At 53.1% G+C, this 21,563-nt stretch overlaps 2 protein-coding genes across 10 annotated transcripts in view; one reads left to right on the forward strand and one right to left on the reverse strand.

Moving 5' to 3' along the window:
* Gsg1l (GSG1 like) overlaps positions 1–2,729 on the forward strand; it is a 206,138-nt gene extending 203,409 nt beyond the window's left edge. For both annotated transcript variants that reach the window (XM_008841629.1, XM_008841633.1), the window contains one exon: positions 2,198–2,729. In XM_008841629.1, coding sequence (XP_008839851.1) covers positions 2,198–2,295 — 98 coding nt within the window. In that variant the 3' untranslated portion in view covers positions 2,296–2,729. The remainder of the gene's footprint in view (positions 1–2,197) is intronic.
* A 7,018-nt stretch (positions 2,730–9,747) lies between these two features.
* Positions 9,748–21,563, reverse strand: part of Kiaa0556 (KIAA0556 ortholog) — a 197,178-nt gene continuing 185,362 nt past the window's right edge. For 6 of the 8 annotated variants that reach the window (XM_008841640.2, XM_008841654.3, XM_008841648.3 and 3 more), the window contains 9 exons: positions 19,500–19,665; positions 18,491–18,648; positions 17,235–17,299; positions 16,483–16,593; positions 14,072–14,211; positions 12,580–12,681; positions 11,983–12,143; positions 11,808–11,896; positions 9,749–11,367 (listed from right to left, as the gene is read on the reverse strand). In XM_008841640.2, the coding sequence (XP_008839862.1) occupies positions 11,309–11,367; positions 11,808–11,896; positions 11,983–12,143; positions 12,580–12,681; positions 14,072–14,211; positions 16,483–16,593; positions 17,235–17,299; positions 18,491–18,648; positions 19,500–19,665 (1,051 nt within the window). In that variant the 3' untranslated portion in view covers positions 9,749–11,308. Of the gene's footprint in view, positions 11,368–11,807; positions 11,897–11,982; positions 12,144–12,579; positions 12,682–14,071; positions 14,212–16,482; positions 16,594–17,234; positions 17,300–18,490; positions 18,649–19,499; positions 19,666–21,563 lie in introns of all 8 variants that reach the window. The other 2 variants (XM_029567752.1, XM_029567761.1) reach the window with 2 other exon arrangements.

The raw sequence follows: 21,563 nt of genomic DNA on the forward strand, positions 1-21,563 counted from the left end.
CTGTCCTGGAACTCACTATGTAGACCAGGTTTGCCTTGAACTCACAGAGATCCGCCTGCCTCTGCCTCCTGAGTGCTGGGATTAAAGGCGTGCATCACCGTGCCCGACTGAAAATATTTTAAACACTTTAATTGTCATCATTTAAAGCCAGGTGGTCTTATTTTGAAATCTGAATTTTCAGTGTCTCTGAATCCAGAATCCTTCCCTTTGGTAACACTGGCTGGAGCAGGCAGGCTGCCTCTGTTGCTGTCACCAATTTGTGGGATGTTCTTGGGCCTAGAAGCAATGGTAGGCTGATTCCTGAATCCCAACATGAGGCCTCTCTGACTGATGACAGCCCCAGAGTGAAGAACCAGGGGGGAGGGAGGCATGGATGGGAAACATCCCCAATGGCTCAAGGTCCTGAGCACCTTCTAGGAGGCGAGAGAAGGAACAAGAGTTCAGTCCTCGATGTGGCCTGTAGACCCCTGGTCAGAAGACTCATTTTAACTCCAGGAGTGAGGTGGATTCTTCCTGTTCCTTCTTTGAAAAACCACATGATACTCTCTCAGTTCCCAGTCACAGTTCTGCCTGCTGGTTTCTGTGAGAGCAGCAACAATCATTTTTAAATACTCATTTAGAAAAACAATCAAACCTTTCTATGCACCAAATATTTGCTTCTCATTAAAACAAAAAAAATCCCAAACACCTTTATCTTGGCAGCAAGCTCTTCCAAAGACTGCAACCGTTTCATGAGCTGGGGCCAAAACAAATGTTTTCCCCCAAGGCCAAATGATTCCAGAATGTTTGCAAAATGTTTCTCACTCCTTTAAAAATACAGCAAATTTAATTTGCAAAACACTAACATTAAAGAATATTAAGAACAGAGAGGCAGGGAAAGCCAAAGGAAAGAATTTACACACACCTTGGCGTCCCTCACAGCCTGAGTTACAAACAACACTTAACAACTGGTGCTCAGGGATGGAGGAGCAGTGAGCTGCCATCCTTGGAGGCATGCAAGCAAGAGTTCAGCGTCATTAGGAGTCACATCCTGGTGAGATTCTACAGCTGTCTGCCTCTGAAGATGTCTCAGGCAATGAAGCTCAGAGTAGGAAACACAATGACTGGGATGGGGGAGGTTGGAATCAGGAAGCAGTTGACCGCCCAGCTCCACATGGCTGCTGTCCTGGCCCAGCTTCAGATCCATGCTGGGTTCTGCCCCCTCCTCTATAAAATGGAGGGTCTGACAGGCAGGTGAGGATATCAGGGCAGGATCCCTCTAGGGCACCAACTTGAGCTGTGTCCTGAGTGCTTACCTGGACAACAGGGCCAGGACATTTGAGGCTGGTCCCAGCAAGTGACAGGGATGGTTTGGGCATATCAGAGAGACTTTGAAGAGACAGCTGGGGGAGGACAGGGAAAATCCAAGAACCAAGCATGGCACAGGAGGAAGGGTGGGGCCTTGCACCCTTTGGCTTGCCATACCTCTAAGAGCAGTGGCAAGTAGAGGATGAGGACAGTGAACAGGGAGGACTGAGTCAGCTGGGGCTCACTGATGCATGTTCACTATTGGGGTGGGGCCCAAGGCCTAGGGACTTGGATTCACCCACTGCCAAAACCTTCTCACCCATAAGCCTTCTGAGATGTCTTCAGGCCCATGGGCTGGCTGGGTGGGTAATTGGTAAATGGAGGTTCAGGGAATCTGCTGGAAGAGGCTTAAAGGGAAAGCTGAGGGAAGGGACTAGATGATAGGGCGTATGTGGGTGCTCTGAGGTGTACTGCTAAGCCTGAGCTCTGCTGAGTCTGTGGGAAGGCATGTACATGGGTGGGTAGGCAGACACAGCAGTGGATTGTTGATGGGTGTGCTGGTGAGTCTGAGCGTTGGAGCCTCAATGTCTAAATTACAGACAAATGTGAGTGTGCAGTGGAGAGGAAGTGGATGGATGGGTTGTAGGGGCTGACAGGTGGGAGGGGTGTGGGTGGGTGATTGGGCTGTGGGTGACTCAGTCGTAGATGACTGGGCTGGTGGGGTATTGTTGGGCTGGTCAGTAGATGGCAGCAAGCTGACTGGGGTTTGATGTGCTGGTGGCTGGTGGTGGATAGCAGGGCATGGTGGGTTGACAGGAGCAGGTGGAGGATAGCTGGGGCTGGGCCAGAGGCCCAGGTGGCATGGATAGAGGAAGGCAGCTTTTAGCAGTATCCACCATGTCTCTTGCAGGGCACCAGCCACACATGGGAGACTCCTGGCCACGGAGCTCAGCTCATGAGGCACCAGAGCTGAACCGCCAGTGCTGGGTGCTAGGGCACTGGGTGTGAGGAGACCTACCCCAGCCCTAGCCCTCCTGCCATCCCTGGCCTCACCCCTCCCATAGGACATGGAAGCCTCATCTGTGTGCTGTGGACCCAGCCCTCCTGCCACAGAGATACCAAGCCTGCCCTGCCACTGCTGTCTGGATCTTGGGGCCCCAGAGATGGGGCAGGCTGGCCTGAGGGACTGCACAGGATGCACAGAGACTTGGAAACAGCAGTTGCCACTATACTGGGAGCCCAATCCAGCTGGGAAGCCATGAAGGACCTCTGAATGCTGGACACCCACAACCACCCACAGAGCCAAGCAGGTGCCTAGAGAGGCAAGGCCCTGTGGGGACAAGGTGGGGTGGAGGGCTTCCTGAAAGAGGGGCACTGGCCAGCTCTGCAGAAGTCACATAGCAGGCATACAGCAGGGGCTCAATAAATGCTTGTTGAACCTGTCCTCTTGCTGTGTATGGGCCGGCTGCCCCGACCAGCACTCTACACTGGAGGTGCATGCCCTGTGCATTGAGGTCAGGGCCAGATACCCAGTTTTGAGATGGAGTGCTGTACGTACCATGAGGTAAATGCCTTGTGCATTGAGGTCAGGGCAAGACACCCATTGTTGAGATGGAGCCCGTCCCACCCTGGGGAAGGGCAGGACGGAGACAGAGCAGAGCTGTTTGGGGTTCTGAGCATAGTAAGATGGGGCTTTGGAAGCAGGTCTAGGCTAGGGCTGAAAAAGCGTGTGTCCTGGAAGTTCAGCAACACAACACCACTCTGGCCCTGGTGGCTTTTACCCTGGGTCTAGGGTCAGCTTTACAGAAGCCTCTGGCTCAGGTGCCTGGGGAAAGGATTCCTGCCTTGAATGTGAGTCCCAGGGTCTGGAGAGTTGGCAGGAAGGAGAGTGAATCTGAACCAGGCTGACTCCCATGAGGCCTCTCCTGCCCTGAAGGACTGCCAGAGATTGGCAGAGCGAGGCAGAGCAAGTTCTCCTTCACTATCCACCCACCACCCATCCGTTTATCCAGCATTCATCCACCCATCATCTACCCACCCACTCACAAATACATGGTCCATTCATCCATTTAGCTAACATCCATTCTTCCCACCTACCCACCCATCCATCCATCCATGAATGGATATTCACTCATTCATTTATTAGCCAACATACAGACACTTATCATCTATCCATCCTACCCATCCATCTATAATCCATCCACCCATTTACCCATCCATTACCCCTGAGTATGTCATCTATCCTCTGTCCATTCACCCATGATTCACCCATCCATCACCTGCCCATCACTGCCATTCCTCTTGTCAGCCATCTGTCCATCATCCCTCCATGCATCAGCCACCCTCATTACCTAGCCATCCATCTGTGCATGTCTGGATACAAGTGTCATCTATTGTGCTCCTACTACGTGCCACGCACTGCAGTAGGCCCTGGAGGTGAAACATCGAAGCCTTCAGAGGGAGCAGACAGATGGTAGATGGCAGTTCAGTGTGTAAAGTCCAGGTGTGGTCAGGTCCCGCCTCTTTGGCTTGGGAGCTTGGACTGTGCCCTGACCTCATCCTGAAGATGGGGTCTTCATCATACCTGCCTCTTCCAGCTGCTGGAGGACGACACAGGCTGGTGCATGTGGGCACTGGGAGCTGATCTGGGCACATGGAAAGCACCGTGGCATTTGCAATCATGTCAGTGAGAGGAGTCAGGGCTGTGGGTTGCAGGCGGCACATGCTGGGGGCCTGGAGGAAGGGTGGTCAGGGGAGGCTAGGAAGAGGACTTCCAAGTCAAGCTGTCGGGCTGTAGGGGGCAAAGAAAGGACACAAAAGAGCTTTAAAATGGTCCAGATGACAGGAGTGGAAGAAAAGAGAAGCTGCAAGGGTGGCTCAGGCTGGAGAGAAGACTCAAAGCCTAGTTAGGGGCCCTATTTGGGTGCTCTGGGCAGAGGGATCATGCTGAGATGGCCAGTCTAGGAAGACACCATAGCTCTGGGCTGGATCAGAAGAGCAAGGTGGGACTCCTCTGCCCTGCAGGGCTCCGAGTGAAAGAAGGGGGATGTGGCTGAGGAAGGGGCTCCTGAGGATCAGGTGGCCAATTTGGGGGCACTGGAAGAGGGGACCATCGGGGAAAGAGACTTGGGGACAGGGGAACGAGACATCCTGCTCATGCCTGGAGGGCACCTGGGGACTGGGCAGAGCTCATTCACTCTTTGAATCCACACAGTTGGTATGGGGACCTGGGGAGGGTGAAACAGGCAGGCCTGCATAGTTATGAAGCCCTGATCTCCAGCACAGGGAACTCCAGCATTAAGTGTATCAGCCATTGCGATGGGGGGCTGGGCAGAGGCAAAGCTGGAATCTGGCAGGGCCACCAGGCACCTTGGAACTCTTGTCACGTGGGAGCCTTGTGACGTTGGTCATGGGCCACAGGAGGCCCAGGAAATGATATTAGTTGACACATAAGCAAAACCTTAATCTATTTTAATAGTTGTGTTTATGTAAATGTGTATTAGAAAACCGTGTACCGGACATGTCCGTCCTCCAGATTCACACGCTGTTGCTTAGGGTGAACCACAACAGACGTTTTGGTAAAAGAGAGTTGGCTTAAAGAAAAATACTAAATAAATAATCATGCAAGTGGCCTGTGATTATGGTGTGTGGGTGGCCTGCCAAGAGGGAGGAAAGGGAGAAGGAGCAGGGGGCCATCAGGCTTCAGGTGCTCTTGGGAAGGGCCCAGAAACTAGCTGTCTCCCAGTACAGCAGGAAGGCTGCTGGACAGATAAAAGGAGGCACTTCCAGGTGGTAATCCTCCGGGTCATGGAGAGTTACTTCTTTGAGGGCCATCTTCATGCAAGAAGCAAAAGCAAACGCCATGGTGGTGGGGCGGGGGAAGCTGAGAGGGACCACACACCACACAGAGGCCAGGAAAGGAAGCAAAGACCCCCGCTTCTTGTGAATAGCATCTCAGCTGGCTGTCTCCAGTGCTAAGTAGACGTGACCTGGTAGTTGGTGGTGTGATCCACAGCCCTGTCCTCTGTGCACTGGGCTCAGCATCTCTGTCCTCATACCGTTCACTGGTACACCCCATCACCTTTCCCAGGTCTGGGTTACACGTGCAGCTGAGTATCAGAGGTTGACCTTGGCCAAGGGCACGCACCCAAGCTGGGCTGCACTGAGTGGGCCTCACCCACTAATTGAGTGAGCACATTATACACAAATTCATAATTGCTGTGCTTGCCCTGGACAGAATGCCATACACAGACTCAAGCCTTGCATAGCGCCTGCAGTGCTTCTCAATGCTCCTGATGCCTGCAGGAATCTTCTGTGCTCCCTGGTGCCTCCCCATACCTGCAGTGCCCTCTCCTCACATGCCCACATCACCCCTTGTCCCCCACATGTTGATGGACCCAGGGTCCATCAAGACTGATGGATGGGTCCCAACCTCCTCAGTGCCAGGGCCGACTGACTTCCTCCCTGGTTGATGGCTTTGATGAGCAGTCACCCTACTCCCACTATAGCACCCATTCTGGCCACATACTCATCTCTTGGGTAATGGAAACTTCAGCTTGATTCATGTGCCTTTGGTGGTACAACCAGGTCCAAGGACAAGTCTGTCAGGAGAGACCTATCTCAGAGGAAGTGAGGTTGCACAGGCATCCTGCTATGCTCTTGGACAGGCCTGGGTGCAAATCCTGCCCTGGTTCAGATCTGCTGCCTGCCCAATCTGAAAATGGGTTACTGTGTGACATTCCACAGCTGTGCATGGAGCTGCTGCAGGAACATAAAAGATAGAGGAACACACCAGTGTAGGAAAAGATGGAGGAACACACCAGTGTAGGAAAAGATGGAGGAACACACCAGTGTAGGAGCTGATTACCCAGGTAACCCTAGACAATAAAGAGTGAGGAGTGTCAGGCACCAGACCATGGAGGGGGGATTCGGGGCCTGTATGAGGAGGAGCCAGTTCAGTCCTGGCTGGAGGGCAAGGTAGTAGACAGTGAGGTAGTGTGTGCTGCACACATGATACATGCAAAGGCCCTGGGGTTGAGTCACCCATGTGGACTACACAGTGCAATGGCAGAACCAAGTGTGGCAGGACTGAGCTTGGGGTGTGCAGTGAGGACAAGTTTGCCATTGAGCAGGCTTCTGGAGTCTAAGCACGGAACCTCGGGGCCCATGGCAAGGATGAGGGTCTTCATGAGGGTTGCCTAGAGTTACTGAAGGGGACTTTAGGACAGGTGGGATGGGTGCCCCTTGCTGCACTGGAGATTCTTGTTGGTTGTGTAGGTCTGGGGACAAGATGGACAGGCCCTGGGGGAATGGCAGTGCCTTAGGCCTGAAGTTAGAGCAGGGTTCGAGGGAGGGGTGCTGGCAGTTAGCCTGGCTGCAGGCTTGTTCTTGGTGATGCTGGTCAGGTGGAGATGCCAGAGACCAGAAAGGCCTTGAGGGGCTTCAGAAGGTGCCCCAAGGGGAGGGATGGAAAGGGAAGCCCCACACCCGCAAGGAAGTCAGTCTCTAGATGGTCTGGGAGAAGTTGGACAGAACTCTGTCCCTGTCTTGGCCTGGGGCTCGGAAACTCTCAGCACCCCTGAACTGCTGGATGGGCCCCACCCAGGCCACTATGGAGAATTCAGCCACCATCATGAGGAAAAGGCGGCCTCCACCACTGGGGATTCATAGCATGGACAGCCAGCCAGTCACTATGGGGCCTGTTCCCAGACAAACAGCTCCTGGTTTCTGGGCCAGTCCTTCTTAGGCCACGCTTCACCCTGCTCCGATGCTGTTACTGGTGCTTCCCTTGATGACTGGGCTCAGGGACTAGAGGGTGGGGGCCTGGGACCCCAGGAGGAGTAGAGGGGCTGGGCTGGAAGAGGCCAAGCTAGAAGAGGCCAAGCTGGAAGCCCCTCACCCAAAGGTGTGCCCTTTCCTTCCCTCTGCTGGGTGAAGAGCAGGCTGGGTGAAGTCTCAGAATCAGTAGACAGAGGACAGCCCTCCCACCCAGGGTAGGGGAGGAGTAGGGCGGGACAGTACCCTGTCCAGCCAATGGCCCATGGACCAATCAGCTGAGGCTGAGTGCATCCTAGAACTGAGAGAGGGCAGGCAGGAGGGTGTCTTGTTATCCTGGGAAGAGTCCTAGTCAGTGGCATTCAGCCTTGAGGTCCCTATCTTCCTGCCCTGAGTCTGAAACAGCTGTCACTAGGAAACAGTTAGCTGGGTGTCTGCCTCCAAAAGGCAGCACCGTATTGAACCACATCCTGAGGCCTCATCTCCGGATGCTGAGCTAACTCCAGGAAGTAATACCTCTGTGTTCCCAAGTCTGGGTAGGAGAGTGAGTGCCGCAGGGCCTAGACCCTTCGGAGGTAAGCGGGCCACAGCCAGGCATGCTCAGGAGAAGGTGTCTTGAGTGGAAGGCTAGAGAAGGGGTGAAGCCTGGACTTGAACCCAGGCCTGCTGGCTCCAGAGCCATTGTGCAGCATGCAACACGCAGGATACCTGCAACTGCGGACGGTGCCCATCTCTGTCAAGGTGAAGGCTTCAAACATGCTGGCTGCCAATATTTCGGCTGTCAAGAGTGACACCCCTGTGTGGGAGCTGTGGGTGTAGCAGTTTCCTGAGAGGCTTGGAGACTGCACATGGTGTTGAAAGTGCCACGCTGCAGCACAGGATCCCAGTGCCTGCAGTTTGGGAGACAGTCCCGGGTACTTGTGGACACACAGGCCTATACACACAGGGGCCTCACCATGTCATAGTTCCCATGTCTCCTCTTGCTCTTCCACAGGTTTTCCCTGCCTCCCTCTCTAGGCTGTGAAGGTCATGAAAGCTGGCAGAACAAAGAGGCCATATGTTCTGGGGACATCTGGAGAGCCCGGGATAAAGACCAGGTCGGGCATGTGGGACGTAGGAACTGAATTCTGAGGGAGCGAAGGCAGCTAGTGACAGACCCCAAATGCCCATTCATGTAGGTCTGTCCTGACCCTGGTGCCCTGTGTCCTGACCCTGGTGCCCTGGGAGGCTGGGTAGGGAGGGACCCAGGCCATGCTGGCACCCGCATAGGTAGACCTTCTGCCGTGTGCACCTGCTTGGACAGGAGCACCAGTCCCTGGTAGGTCATCCCACCCTGGACAGACTACATAGGTCTACATAGGACACACTCTTGGGGCAGAGCTCTGGGTGCTCTGTTTGTGCCCCTTCAGGTATGGGCAGACTCAGGCACTGAGGACTGCAGTGTGGTCCCACAGGATTCGAAGTGGGAGAGTATGGTCCCACAGGCTGCTGGGAGGGGATGGGGTCCCATAGGTCCCTGGGTGGGGGGTAGTGGGACTCAGCATGTGCAGCTGCAGGATATGGGGGAGGAGGTCCTCAGTTGCCCCCAGGAGGGCCAAGATGAGGGCTGTCACCTACAGGGCCACCAACTGACTGATGCTATGTGAATCAGAGCAGGTTGGTGGCTGAGGGGCAGAAACCATCGGCTCTCAGATGACAGGCCCTGGCACAGGTAGCTGGGAGCTGTCCAGGGGTGTACAATGTCCACAGAGCAGTGGAGGGACTTGAGACCCAGTTGAGTCACTTGCTCATGGGTGACATTTGGCAAACATTGTGAGTTTGCTTTTTTTCAATGAACCAACATTGAAAAGGTAGATTTTACATTATAAATAAAATATGGGGCTAGAGATGCAGCCCAGCAGTGCCCTGGGTTCAATCCCCAGCACCACAAAAATAAATAAAAACTTGAATGTCTGATTTTTTGAAAATCTTTAAAGGGGGCTGGAGGGATGGTTCAGTGGTTAACAGCACTTGTTGTTCTTGTAGAGGCCCTGGATTTGGTTCCTAACACCCACATGGCAGCTTACAACTGGTTGCAAGTTCAGTTCAGGGAATCTGATGCCCTCTGTGGGCACTAGGCAGGCACATGGTGCATGTACAGACATACATGCAGGGAAAACAATAATGCACATAAAATAAAATCTTAAAATCCCTGAAGATGTTGGGACCATCTGGCTGTGCTGGGGACGATGTCCTGCAGGCCAGCTCTGCTCCCAACCTTGCTCACCTGGATTAATGTGAGCCTGGGCTGGCAAGGTGTGGATGCCCTTGCTGGCTCCATCCTCAGATGGGGCTGTCCTGTCCCATGCCCCACCCCTACTGGAATCAGGGGACTGCTTCCCAGCACCAGGGTCTGGGTCAAGCAAGGTCTTAGAAACTAGAAGAGAGCAGTTTGCTCTCTCAGGGTCTGCTCTGCTGGACAGAGCCTGCTCTCTTTACCAGTACCATGGAGGGTTGGCAGGGGAGCTTTCTAGGGAACTGTGAGGTTGCCTGAACTTAGCCGCTAGTCTCCTCTTCCTGCCCAAGGGCAACTGAATCCAGATCCTAGGCCAGTAGCGCCTCTTCTAAAGGAAGTGGATGAGGGCATCACGCTGGGCTCTAGAATCAGGAAGGTTATACAGCCTCACTGTACCTCAGATACTTTTATTTTTAATGTAGACTGAACAGTTAGTGCCAGACATGTAATAACATTATGTATGCACCATCTCCTGGTCTGTTCACACGGTGTGGCATAAGGAGCCCATGGAGAAAGCAGGCCAAGGCCATGCCCCGTCTGCAGGTCACTGTGGAGCTCAGCTCAGCATAGCACTTGCCTGAGTTTTTAGCAAGCCTCAAATGGGCTCTGACTCAGGGTTGGAGCCAGGGAGGGTTCCTTTCTGCAGACCCCATCCAGTGTGTCACACCCTACTCTTAATAATATCTTTTATTGATTTCACAAGAGAGAAAAATAGACATTTATTTCAGAGTTAATGTCTGTGCCACTGCCTTCCCTCCGAGACTGCACAGAACACGCAATTATGAACAGCAGCGGGGGTTGCTGGAGCAAGCAGGCACCACGGCCACAGAAGTGGATATCCCAGGCAAATCCACCTGTGCCCACCCCTGGGTGGGGTACAAGCCAGTTCTTGTTGAAGCAGTGGTCATGGTTTTCTCCTAGGAGCTGGTCTGATCACCCTCCTGGGAACAAGAGGCCCTGGTGTGCCCATGTGGGAGCCAGAGGGACCTGGAGGCTAGTAATGATGGATCCTCACCAGAGAAGCAATCCTATCAGCACATCAGCCACTCTGAATGAATGCATCTGCACAGCTGCTGGGCAGCTGCTTGGAAGCCCTCACAGTGCTTAGTTGCATAGGAACGTACTGAGTTCAGTGCTGCGGTGGCACACTGGGCCCCAAGCCAGGAAAACAACAGATTAATATTTGGAACCAGAAATTACCCACTACTAGGAGACCGATTAGGTCCCTGATCTGAGCTTGTTACATGGATGAAAATACAGGCATCTGGGCTTCTTGTAGCCAGGCTGCAGGGAGAAGGGTCCATCCTGGGCCTCTCCCTTCCCACTCTGACTTTGGGGTGGGGGACAGGGAGGGAAAGGAGGGGGTCACATGGGAGGAGAGCAGCCAGTCCAACTCACTCCTTCTCCGCAGGACACACACCTCTGGTCCATCCTGAGTCCAGCTTGGCCAGGAGACAGAGGCCACTCTGGACTATCTACACTGAGGAGCTCCTCTTCACTCAGGGCCTCTAGGGGCACTGCATAGATGAGGGGAACAGAGGGCCCCTAAGCAGCTCAGCTGTCCAGGTGAGTAGGGCAGTGCAGTCAGGGGTGTGGGCCTCATGCTCATTGCTGGGGCTCAAGCCGAGTCTCCTGCCCTGTCTGGCCCAGCTCTGGCCTAGAGTCAGGCCCATCCAGGCCTGGGGCATCACAGTCCTGCTCTTCTGGATGGCACAGGAGAGGCACAGAGTACAAAGTGTCTCTGGCTCCCAGCAGTCAGCCCATTGCAGCAGGGGTTCCACTCCGTTCCTGTCCCCTTTCATCTGACCCCTGTAGCTCCTAGGGCTGTCATCCAAGTCCCTTGTCCTTCCACGCTGAGGTTTCCTTGGGGTCTAAGTTGGCCAACCCTGAAGTCCGAGGGACACAGGTGCCACACAAGACTGGTGACAGAGCCTTGCTGGCCCAGAGGAGCGACTCTCCCTCCTGCTTCAGTCAGTATCGCCAGTGCCTTGCTGTCTCCTTCTCGCTTATGCAGGTTTTGGGGCGTAAGGCTGTAGAAGCAGAGTACAGGAGGAGTTACATGGCTCTTGAGGGTACCCACATCCTGGGGATACCTCAGTGCCCAGTCACCACCTGCTGTTCCAACAGCCTGAGTTCTGGGTACCCTGCAGCTGACCTGTCCCGTGCAGAGTAGGCTCTGCTATGCCATCCCCAAGGTCTTCGCCCATGTTCCTAGGCACACATGGCATTATTTAGGCCTTTGCCCTAGGTATCCCTTGCCTTGGCATCCTCTCCTGGTTTCCCACAGTGCCCTTGCCCTTCCTTGTCCACAGGGGAGGCCTATGGCAAGAGGCTGCTTGTTGCTGTGTTACAACTCCCAGGTAGAGGGAGGGTGTTGGACAGACTGTGGAGCAGTACATGCTTGCTGCCTGCTTCTCCACCCAGACTAAACTTCTGACAGGGATGCTCAGGGCAGGGAAGTGCCACTCACCTGGGTCAGCAGCGCCTGGCTTCCTCCTCGCAGTGGTAATGACCTGGTTTTCATTCATCATCTGTATGTCCTGGTCTTCTGCTGGCTTACTGCAGGAGAGGAAGACAGAAAGTCTATCAGCCTCCCAGGCCATGTCCCTGCCATCCATCCTCATTAGGGCCGGCCAGGGATATACCTGACGTTGGTGTGCCTCTCCTGGTGACAGAAGTCGGTGTCCTCAGCGAAGAGGATGGTGTGGTGGGGCACAGTGGGCTCACATGTGGGCAGGATACCACCGACCAGGTGGCCCACCATGGCCAAGATGCCATTGTACACCAGCAAGTCATCCACCAGCAGCTAAGCAGGGAGAGAAGGGGCTGTGAGTCCTCTCCTCCTCCCACACTCACCCCAACACCCTTCTGCTGCCTCGCCCAGGCTTCTTTGAAGATCCACATGGACTATAGGTTCTACTTCCAGCCAGCATGAAAGGTACCCGGGCCGCAGATGTGGAGGCTGAGGCTCCAGGGGCCCCCAGGGCTCCTGCCTCCCCACTTGGTTACCTTGTCACCCTCCCCGAAGGCTGTGTGATTTTAGAGGGAGCCCCAAAAGCAAGTCATGTCTTGGGCTTGCATCTGAATTCATGGCTTGTGGTAGATTTGCCTGCCTCTGAAGACTAGGCATTTCCAAGGTTGTCACTGGGGGATGTAGACCAAACTGTGACACATGGTAATTGCTGGCAGCCTAATTACCAATGAGCATAATTATCTCCTACATCCAACTAGTAAGGACTTACGCCAAACTCCTTTACCCCACGGTGGGGTGTTTTTGCATAATTCCACAGTTTGATCATTGACACAGTGGTGGGCAGATCAAAAATGACATAGACCCTGTTCACCTGTTAGAGAGAAGAGTCAATTAAAGCAGGTGTGTTTGAAAACAGGCAGTGGGACTGGGCCAGAGCATGGTGCAGGAGCCAAGCCCCAGGTGCCAGTGGTAGCCATGTGGGAAGCTGAGGGTTCTAAGTCCTCTCTTCTTAGAGCCCATCTTGAGTCAGGTCACGTGTAGTTGCATTTGCAACAAACTGCTGAGTTGGCTCTGGGAGAGCCTGCTGTGGACATCATTTAAATACTGGGAGAGAATTGTAAGCAGGTGGGGACCGTCTCTGGGCTTGACCTAGGAGCCAGTGACTATCACCAGACCAGCTGGACATGAGCCAGTGCAACAGGCCAACATCCCCTCAAAACTAGGGGACCCCTTACAAGCCAAATAAAGAATTAAGGAAGTTGGGTGTGGTGGCACACACCTTTAGGGCCAGCACTTGAGAGGCAGAGGCAGGTAGATCTCTGTGAGATCGAAGCCAGCCTGGTCTACATAGTGAGTGCTAGGCCAGCTGGGGGATACAGGGAGATTCTGTCTCAAAAATTCCCCCCAAAACCCCAAACAAACAAACAAACAAAAAAACCAGAAACTAAGGGCTGGGTGATGGCCCAGGAGACGGGTGTCATGCCTGGGGTCCTCCAGTTCAAACCTTTAATTCCTTCTGGAAGAGAGACAGGGGCCAGATGAGGGCAGTGGACATATGCTGACGATCAACTTTTGGCCATGGTCTAAGAGCCACAGGGCTAGTCCTGGCTTGGCATTGTGGCTTTGGGAAGTGCTGTCACCTACTTAGAGAGGAAAATGTCCATCTTCTACTCAGTCACAGTGGTGGGAAAGGGACCCCAGACTCTACCATGCACTGCTGCAGGCCCTGGCCCTGAGGTGAGGTGGAGGGTGCTAGTTGCCCATATCCCCTCCTGGGCCTCTCCATGATGGAGCAGTCACCCGTGTAGGTTTGAGAGTCAGGAAAGGGAGGCAGTGGTCAGAAGGGCTCACCTGGCTGACAGGCCAGAGGGAGGGCTGGGTGGCCACATAGTGGCCACAGGTGGTGACAAGGAAGGAGCAGAAACAGCGGAAGAAGAGGGGAACAAACAGGGGCAGGATGCTAGGGAAGAATGGACTGTTGATGACCTGGATAGAATGAGGCAGTGAGAGGCACATGGCCAGTGGGTTCCTGCCCTTCAGTAGCTGCATCCAGGCTCCTGACATCAGCTTCCCTAAGGCCCCTCACCCACCTGGTGTCCCTTTTGGTAGCACCCTCAGAGTTAAAAGAAGGAACTGCAGGCCTACAGGGACCAGGCCCAGGACTATTAGCAAGGCCTGTGCCTCTCTGATGGTTCCCAAGGATCCCATTGTCACTAGGCTTAGGAGTAGATGCTCCCCCACCCCCAGGGCCAGGCACCCACCAGGCCAGGCAGGATGGGGGCCAGCCACATGTGCCTGCCATCACTGGTGTCATTAACTTGGTCGATAAGCTTGTCCGGAGTTCGCACGTCCCCACACACACCATCCAGGGCATTCACACTGTCAGGGAAGGCAGCAATATCTGAGGTGCACGTTAAGTGGTTGTAACCCAAACTCATCTACTGCATACAATGTGATATCTCCTTGGTGGCCATTGGGTGACAGCCACCTCAGGACAGCCATCAGGTGATGGCCATGTCAGGCTGACAACACTGGGCCTAAGATACTGGGCTGTGCCCTGCTGCTTTGGCAGGCTGAGAAGTGACAGCTAAGTCAGATGCATTCTGGGAAAATGGGAGTGTAGCTGAGGGAAGGGGGCCTGTATGTGGAGGGCTGAGGGGGTCAAGTACAAAGTCAGGGGGCCACAGCAGGGTTAGCTGGAAACAAGAGGTTTCCAGAAGCATAGTACCACTCCTTTGCAACAGGGGACAGGGAAGCTGGCCTTGGCAGGTAACAACCATGCCAGGTCTACTGCCCTGGCCCAGCTGGGGCTGCTCAGGGGCTTCAAGACACATGTGCATAATCTTGAGTCTAGCTCTGTCATTGTGACCCAAGAGAGCTCAGGCAAGATGCTAGACATCACTGAGTCTGTCCCCTCACTTGTAACGTGAGCATAAAACTTTTATAACCCAAGATGGGCATGAGAATCCCAGACCACTCTCTTGGTGATGTCACTGGAGACTTATGGATCCATTCACCCAGTGAGGAGGAAGAAAACGGGCCCATTGGCCCCCAAGACCCCCAGGCAGACACAGGGAAAGCTTTGGGGCTGTGCTGGCATTTCCCTAATTGGAGGACCAGGTATCACAGACTCAAGAATGCTGAGGAATAAAGAGGTGACATAAAAGGCAGGCAGGAGAGGTCAGACCTTGAGTCGGGCTGTTACTCAACCTCTGTTTCAAGTTCCTCCTCTGGAAAATGGGGATTCCAGGATACTTTTTCACAGGATTACTGCAGGGGTATATGCTGGCACAACGCCTGGGCACAGAAGGAGCCCTCAGTAAGCATTAGGTTTTGTGGGGCTGAGATAACAAGAGCTCCACAGAGTGGGCACTGAGGTAAATGGAAGGAACTACTTAGAGACTTTGGTTTGGTCATTGTCTCTCCACATGACCCAGGGCCTTGTGCTGCCACATCTCAAGAGAAGTTCCTGAACCTGGCATTGTATTTTAGGCTCAGGACACAGCAGTCACTGAATTAAAATGTCAGAACCCAGTGGGCTAACTAACAAGCTCTAGCATGGGCACACCATGAGCAAAGGGTACCCCAGTTGATGAACTCATTACCTACTGAGAATTCTCCCTTTGTTAGAGCCTTTAGAACTCCAGATGCCTGTGTCCTCTGAGAGGGGGCTGTGCCTGGTGGTGCCTCCCATCCTCATAACTACTGAACTCTGCAAAGAACCTGCTATGGTGTTGTTGGCAAGTGTGGCTAGGAGCTGCTCTAAGGATCCAGTGGCATTCTATCGAACATCATCACCATCAGTATCATCATCATCATATCACCATCGTCATCATCCTCAGCAGCATCACCATCAGTAGCAGCATTATGGTCACCATCATCACTATCATCATCATCATCATCACCATGATTACCACATCATGACCATTATGACCATTGTCACCACCACCATCAAAATCATCACTCTCACCCTATCACTATCACCCTATCAATGTCATCCCCATCACTATCATCTCCATCACTATCATCCCATCAGCATACCTCTATCACTATCATCTCCAACACTATCATCCCCATCACTATCATCTCTATCACTATTATCCCCATCACTATTACCCCCATCACTATCAGCCCTATCACTATCATATCCATCACCACCATCACCATCATCACATCATTATCATCTGGTCTTTTGAAACAGGGTCGTGCTATGTAGCTCAGGCTGCCCTCAGAATTGCTATAAACCCATGCTGGCCTCACACAGGCAGTGACTGTCCTGTCTCCACCTTTTTCCAACACTATCATCCTCATCACTATCATCTCCAACACTATCATCCCCATCACTATCATCTCCAACACTATCATCCCCATCACTATCATCTCTATCACTATTATCCCCATCACTATTACCCCCATCACTATCAGCCCTATCACTATCATATCCATCACCACCATCACCATCATCACATCATTATCATCTGGTCTTTTGAAACAGGGTCGTGCTATGTAGCTCAGGCTGCCCTCAGAATTGCTATAAACCCATGCTGGCCTCACACAGGCAGTGACTGTCCTGTCTCCACCTTTTGAGTGCTGGGATTATAGGCTTGGGATCCTGCACCCAGCTCCCTGTTACATCTTCTACCTTGGCTCTGGTGTTTTGTGGAAAGGATACTGTTGTGGGACAGGTGGATCCTCTCCCCATGTTGGTCATACAGCTCCAGGCCTGTGAGACCAATATAGTAGGGGTCACCCCAGCTGGACAGTAGCTGGAACTGGAAGATGACTGTGGCTGTGATTAAGGAAGAGGCTTCATTTTCTGGTGAACGAAGCAGAACAGTGGCAGAGGTAACAGGTTTCTTTTTGTTTAGGTCCATTAAAGAGAGTCTCTCTCTCTCTCAGAGAGGAATGCCTGTCATATTGAGCAGAGTCACATTTGCTATATCATCTACCTCCAGGTCTGGGAGGGGACAGTCCCTGGACAGACAGCGCTGAATGGGTCACTCCTGTCTTGTGCCTCAGTTTCCTGGGTTATGAAATGATAAGAACAGGACACCTCTTCCCTTCTTTGAGTGTTTCAAGTTCACAGAGGTAAACATGCAAGGGGCAGCTTCAGCTAGTAATGTCCATGCAATGAAGTCACACCGGGAAGAAGGGGCTCCTGTTGCCTCTGTCCCTGCCTCCCCCAAGGCCCTGGGTCCCTAGGTTACCTATCTCTTCTCTAGGCTCTCCCAGCTGGATCCTCTGCTACCTCCACAACCCCAGTCTTTCAGGAGACAGGTAGGGACCAGTGCTACCACTGTGTCCCAGCAATACATTCCCTTGCCTCAGTTTCCCTGTGTGGTACTTTGGTCATCTGGCTCTGGCTGCTTGGAATATGGGGTAGCTGAGGCCAATTTGGCTGTGTGCTGGATAGGAGAAGGATACAGCCACAGGGCATGAGTGGGGCCTCATAATCCATGCTGGCTCGCTCCAGGCTCTTTGCATCAAGTCTGGAAAGAGAGAGAAACAGTGAGCCCATCAGTTCCAGGGCCACCAACAGTCACTCCCCAGCCATGGACTCAAAGGAACATGGCAGCTCAGTGACCCCTGCCTGTGCATGAGCTCCACGTCTCCCAAAGGAGAACCTGCCACTATCATGGCAAGCAGGAGTGGGGAAGAGATCGTCTCTGTTACAAACTCTTGCAAACCTCAGAACAGCTTAGAGACAGAGACACATCTGTCTTGTGACAGTAGATGTGACAGCACTTGTGACAGGCAAGAGCTGGAAGGTGGCTGAGTGGGATGTGCTCAGGACACAAGTCCCAAACCACCCTCTTGACCACACCCCTGCCTCCTCTGGACAAGCAGAGCCTGCTATGCTGAGAACTGTGTGACACTATGAGTTGGGTGGGGTGACAGGGTGGGGGTGGGCCACCTGGGTTGGCCAAGGTCCAAGGAGGCCTCTCACAGAAGTCAGGCCCAAGCCTTCTGGGCAGAGCATCAGCACAGCAAAGACCCCAGAATATGGGCAGGAAAGGAAGAGGGAAGAGAGAAAAGGGGGCTGAGGGGAAATCCTGAGCACTGTGGCTTCATGATCTCCAGCCCACACCTTGGTTCCCACTACTATGAAATGGGCATACAATCCCTACTTCACTGTGTAGACTTCAAAGCACGGACGCATAGTGGCCCCAGGAGGGACAGCACTCTACTCTTTTCCTCACCAGCCTCCCTCTAGCACTACCCTGGGTTCTCCAATGTCAAGGGCACTGCTACAACTCGGTTTCTTGGGGGAAAAAGGGGTCATTATGTTTCCAAGTACAGCTTCTGGTATTTGGACAATGGGGGCTATAAATGGGTAAAGCAAAGGCAGCATTTAAAAATTGTTATAAACTTGATGTCAGAGACCAGGGTCAGCCCATCCCAAGCAAACCCATCAAATGAGTGCTTCTTATTTGCTTTTCTTTTTAGATCAGAGCTGGGAAACAAGAGCCAGGCCAATTAGCCAGCAAGCTTCTGGAAGGAGGCAGGCTGGAGTCTCTTTTGCAGCAGAAGGCATTTAAAACAGCAAGCTCCCCAGACTGGAAGTATCCACAGCTTCCAGGAGCTTAGACAAGGCCAAGGTGAAAAAGCCACCTACTGGACGGCAGCCCCAGCCCTGTAGACACATCAGAGGACACTGGAAGCCAGCCTGTACTCCTCACCTCCTGGCTGGTGCTGGTGGCAGCTGGGTCTGCAGGTAGTCTCCAAAGAGGATTTCTTGAGCAAAATCAAAGTGGCAGTTGCCAGGCCCCTTCCTGATGAGGAAGCCTTCTGCAGGAGACACACACAGGCCATCCAGAGACACATGGGCGATTTTGACCTAGTAAATGAAACACAGCCTGCCTGAGGCCAAAGAGAGCAGCCAGCCTGAATTCCAGTGACAGCCCTGTTCAACTCCAGGTATGATGCTGGGGCTGGACACAGGATCTAACACCTGGGGTGATGTCCCTGCCTAGAGGATACTCATTCATGGTCACGGTCCTCATGCATGTTTCAGGGGACCTCCATGCAACAGTGGCAGTGATATGGTGAGATGGTCAAGGGCACTGGCTCAGGAGCAGGACCTCCACTGCCAGTACTGTACAATTATCTTTCCCTACTTCCCTCCCTTCTGTGAAAAGGGCACGCCAGTGGGGGCTTCCCTATTCTCCTACTCTTAGCACTTAGCACGTCCTTTCTGGGAATAGCCATGTTCTGGGTCTCTCTCCATGGCAGAGACCCACCTGGTCCTTCTGTCACTCTGAGGGCTGGAATCCAGTGGAACTGTGTTCACTGGGAGCTAGCTGGGTCCACATATACCCTAGTCCGGGCTGGACTCCAGCTGTGCTGTCAGGATCTACCAGCAAATTGCAAAGGCTTCTGGGCAGTGGGTGTCTGTCAAGCCACCCCTGCCTTTCCCCCCAGCACCTCCCCAGTACTCAGTGGATAACAGGCCCAGAGCTGACACTACAAGACCAGGCTGTGCCAGACACAAGCTCTGTAGTTCCCCAGGCTGCCCTAGGCTATAGGCTGTGTCTGCTGTGTGCAAAAGGAAAGGGCAGCTTGCTTTCTCCCTGCATGTCACCCACCTCCATTTGGAAGGTTCTGGAGGATTTATGCCCTCTCCGACAGCCACAGCAGCCATTCATCACACCGCCTCCCTGACAGTGGACTGTACACGGCCTGGCTTACCCCTCGGTAGGTGTCCTCGGGAGATTTATTGTAGTTCCAGAAGCGCAGGCCAGCGATGCTTTGGGCTCTGTCAAAGCAGATCATGACCACGTGCTCCAGCCCAGGGGAGAAGGGGACCAGCCACATATGCTCATCTTCCATGGTGATGTTGATGCCATTGATTAACCTGCAGGCCAGGCCCACCATCAAAGCCACACCCATCCCGCGGCCACGCCTACCCACCTCTTGTCCTGCAGGTGAGTGGTGAAGTTAGTTAGGCAACACTTAAATACATTAAAAGCAGGCATGGGCCCGGTGGCACACGCCTTTAATACCAGCACTCCGGGAGGCAGAGCCAGGCGAATCTCTTGAGTTCAAGGCCAGCCTAGTCTACATAATGAGCTCCAGGTCAGCTGGGGCTACAGGGAGACCCTGTCTCAAAAAGATAAAAAAGCAAAACAAAACAAAACAAAAAACAGGCATGGCAAGGTGAAGTGTCACCCTTTGGAGTCCCTCAGCCTGGTGACCCCAGCATGGGCACTTTTCTGCTAAGGATTACTCTGCACTTGGGGAAGGCTGGCTGTAGAAACAAGCTCATCACAAAGCTATGATGTATGAACCCTGGAAGACCTAAAATCTCACAGTGACATGGGCACATCACTACACAGTGATTAATGGGAGAAGTGACAAACGCAAGATGTTGTGGAGTGGCCAGGCAGGCCATGGGCGGTCACAGGCAGGCTACAGGCAGCAGGGACCCATTGCGATTCTGGGAATGAGGTCATGACCCAGGCACTAGAGCCCAGAGGGGTGCACTGGGGCATGAAGTGGGCCTTTTCTCTGTTTTCCAAACATTCTGCAAGAAGTGTAGGCTTGTTTTGAGTTAAGTGTGCTCCTTCTCTCTAGGTGAGGCAGACAGGCTGGAAAGCAATGGGAAACCTGGCAGACCCAGACAGGGCCAAGCACAGGAGGCCTAGGTATGTGATAGGCCAGCCCTGTTCAGGAGCCACAGGTGGGGGTGGCTCAGGGAAGCTGTACCCAGGAGGTGGGAGACCTGGGTGCTGTCCAAAACTGTCACCTAGCCCCCCAGTATCTATCTCTGCCTCCTCTGCCAGGACTCAATCCTTTTCCTCTGTGTGATATGGCTATTTGGAGACCTAACCAACCCCAGAGACAAGCAGCCTTCCTTACCTCGACCTTGGGGACACTGTACTGTGAACAGGTCAGGTTGTAGCCACATTTCCTAGATCTAAAATCAACTTTTTTTCTTTTCCATTTGAAAGTTTGGGGTTTGGAATAAATCTTACCATCTAAGTGTTCATCCATGGAGGTAAAGCTTTCTCTCTCCTGCGCTCTAAAAGGCTGTTATTAAATTGATGGATGGTGTGTCTTACAATTGCTGGCATGTTAAAACCAAGGAAATTCAGCAGCCCGACCCTGCTGTTTGTGAGCAAAGCTGGCTGCAGACTGCTGTTTCCTTGCAAAGCAATTATCTCTGTTTTGGAAACTGGCCTCCCAGCAAGGTTGCTGAAGGGGTCTGGGACAGTGGATGTAGAGTGGATGGCAGAGGGGCTGGTGGTGAAGGAAGGACCTTCCTGTAATCACCTCTGGCTTCTGTCCTTGAGATACCCAGTAGCAATGAGCCTCCTGCCTGGATTGGGGGGGGGGCGTCTCTAAATACTTTACTACCAACAGGACACCGATTTGACAGGAAAATGATTGAAGCTAGGTTGGAGCAAGAGACAAGAAGAGCCTGGGCACCCTGTAGCACCAGGCCAGGAGGATGCCAAACAGGATGGTCTGAAAAGGACACTGTGTGTGTGTGTGTGTGTGTGTGTGTGTGTGTGTGTGTGAGAGAGAGAGAGAGAGAGAGAGAGAGAGAGAGAGAGGGAGAGAGAGAGGGAGAGTTGCTTGCCCTCCATGCCAAAGGTCCTGGTTTCCATCCCCAGCACCATTTACAACTAATATAAACAGATAAAATAGACTCGGGAGCTTCCAGTGTCCAAGATCATCAACAAGGGTAAAAAACAAAAGAGTTGGACTGGCTCTGGCTGTGCATGGTGAGGCACTCCTATAATCTCAGCA

The sequence above is a fragment of the Nannospalax galili genome, unplaced genomic scaffold, assembly GCF_000622305.1.
Source record: "Nannospalax galili isolate Female #2095 unplaced genomic scaffold, S.galili_v1.0 scaffold411, whole genome shotgun sequence".
Lineage (NCBI taxonomy): Eukaryota > Metazoa > Chordata > Mammalia > Rodentia > Spalacidae > Nannospalax > Nannospalax galili.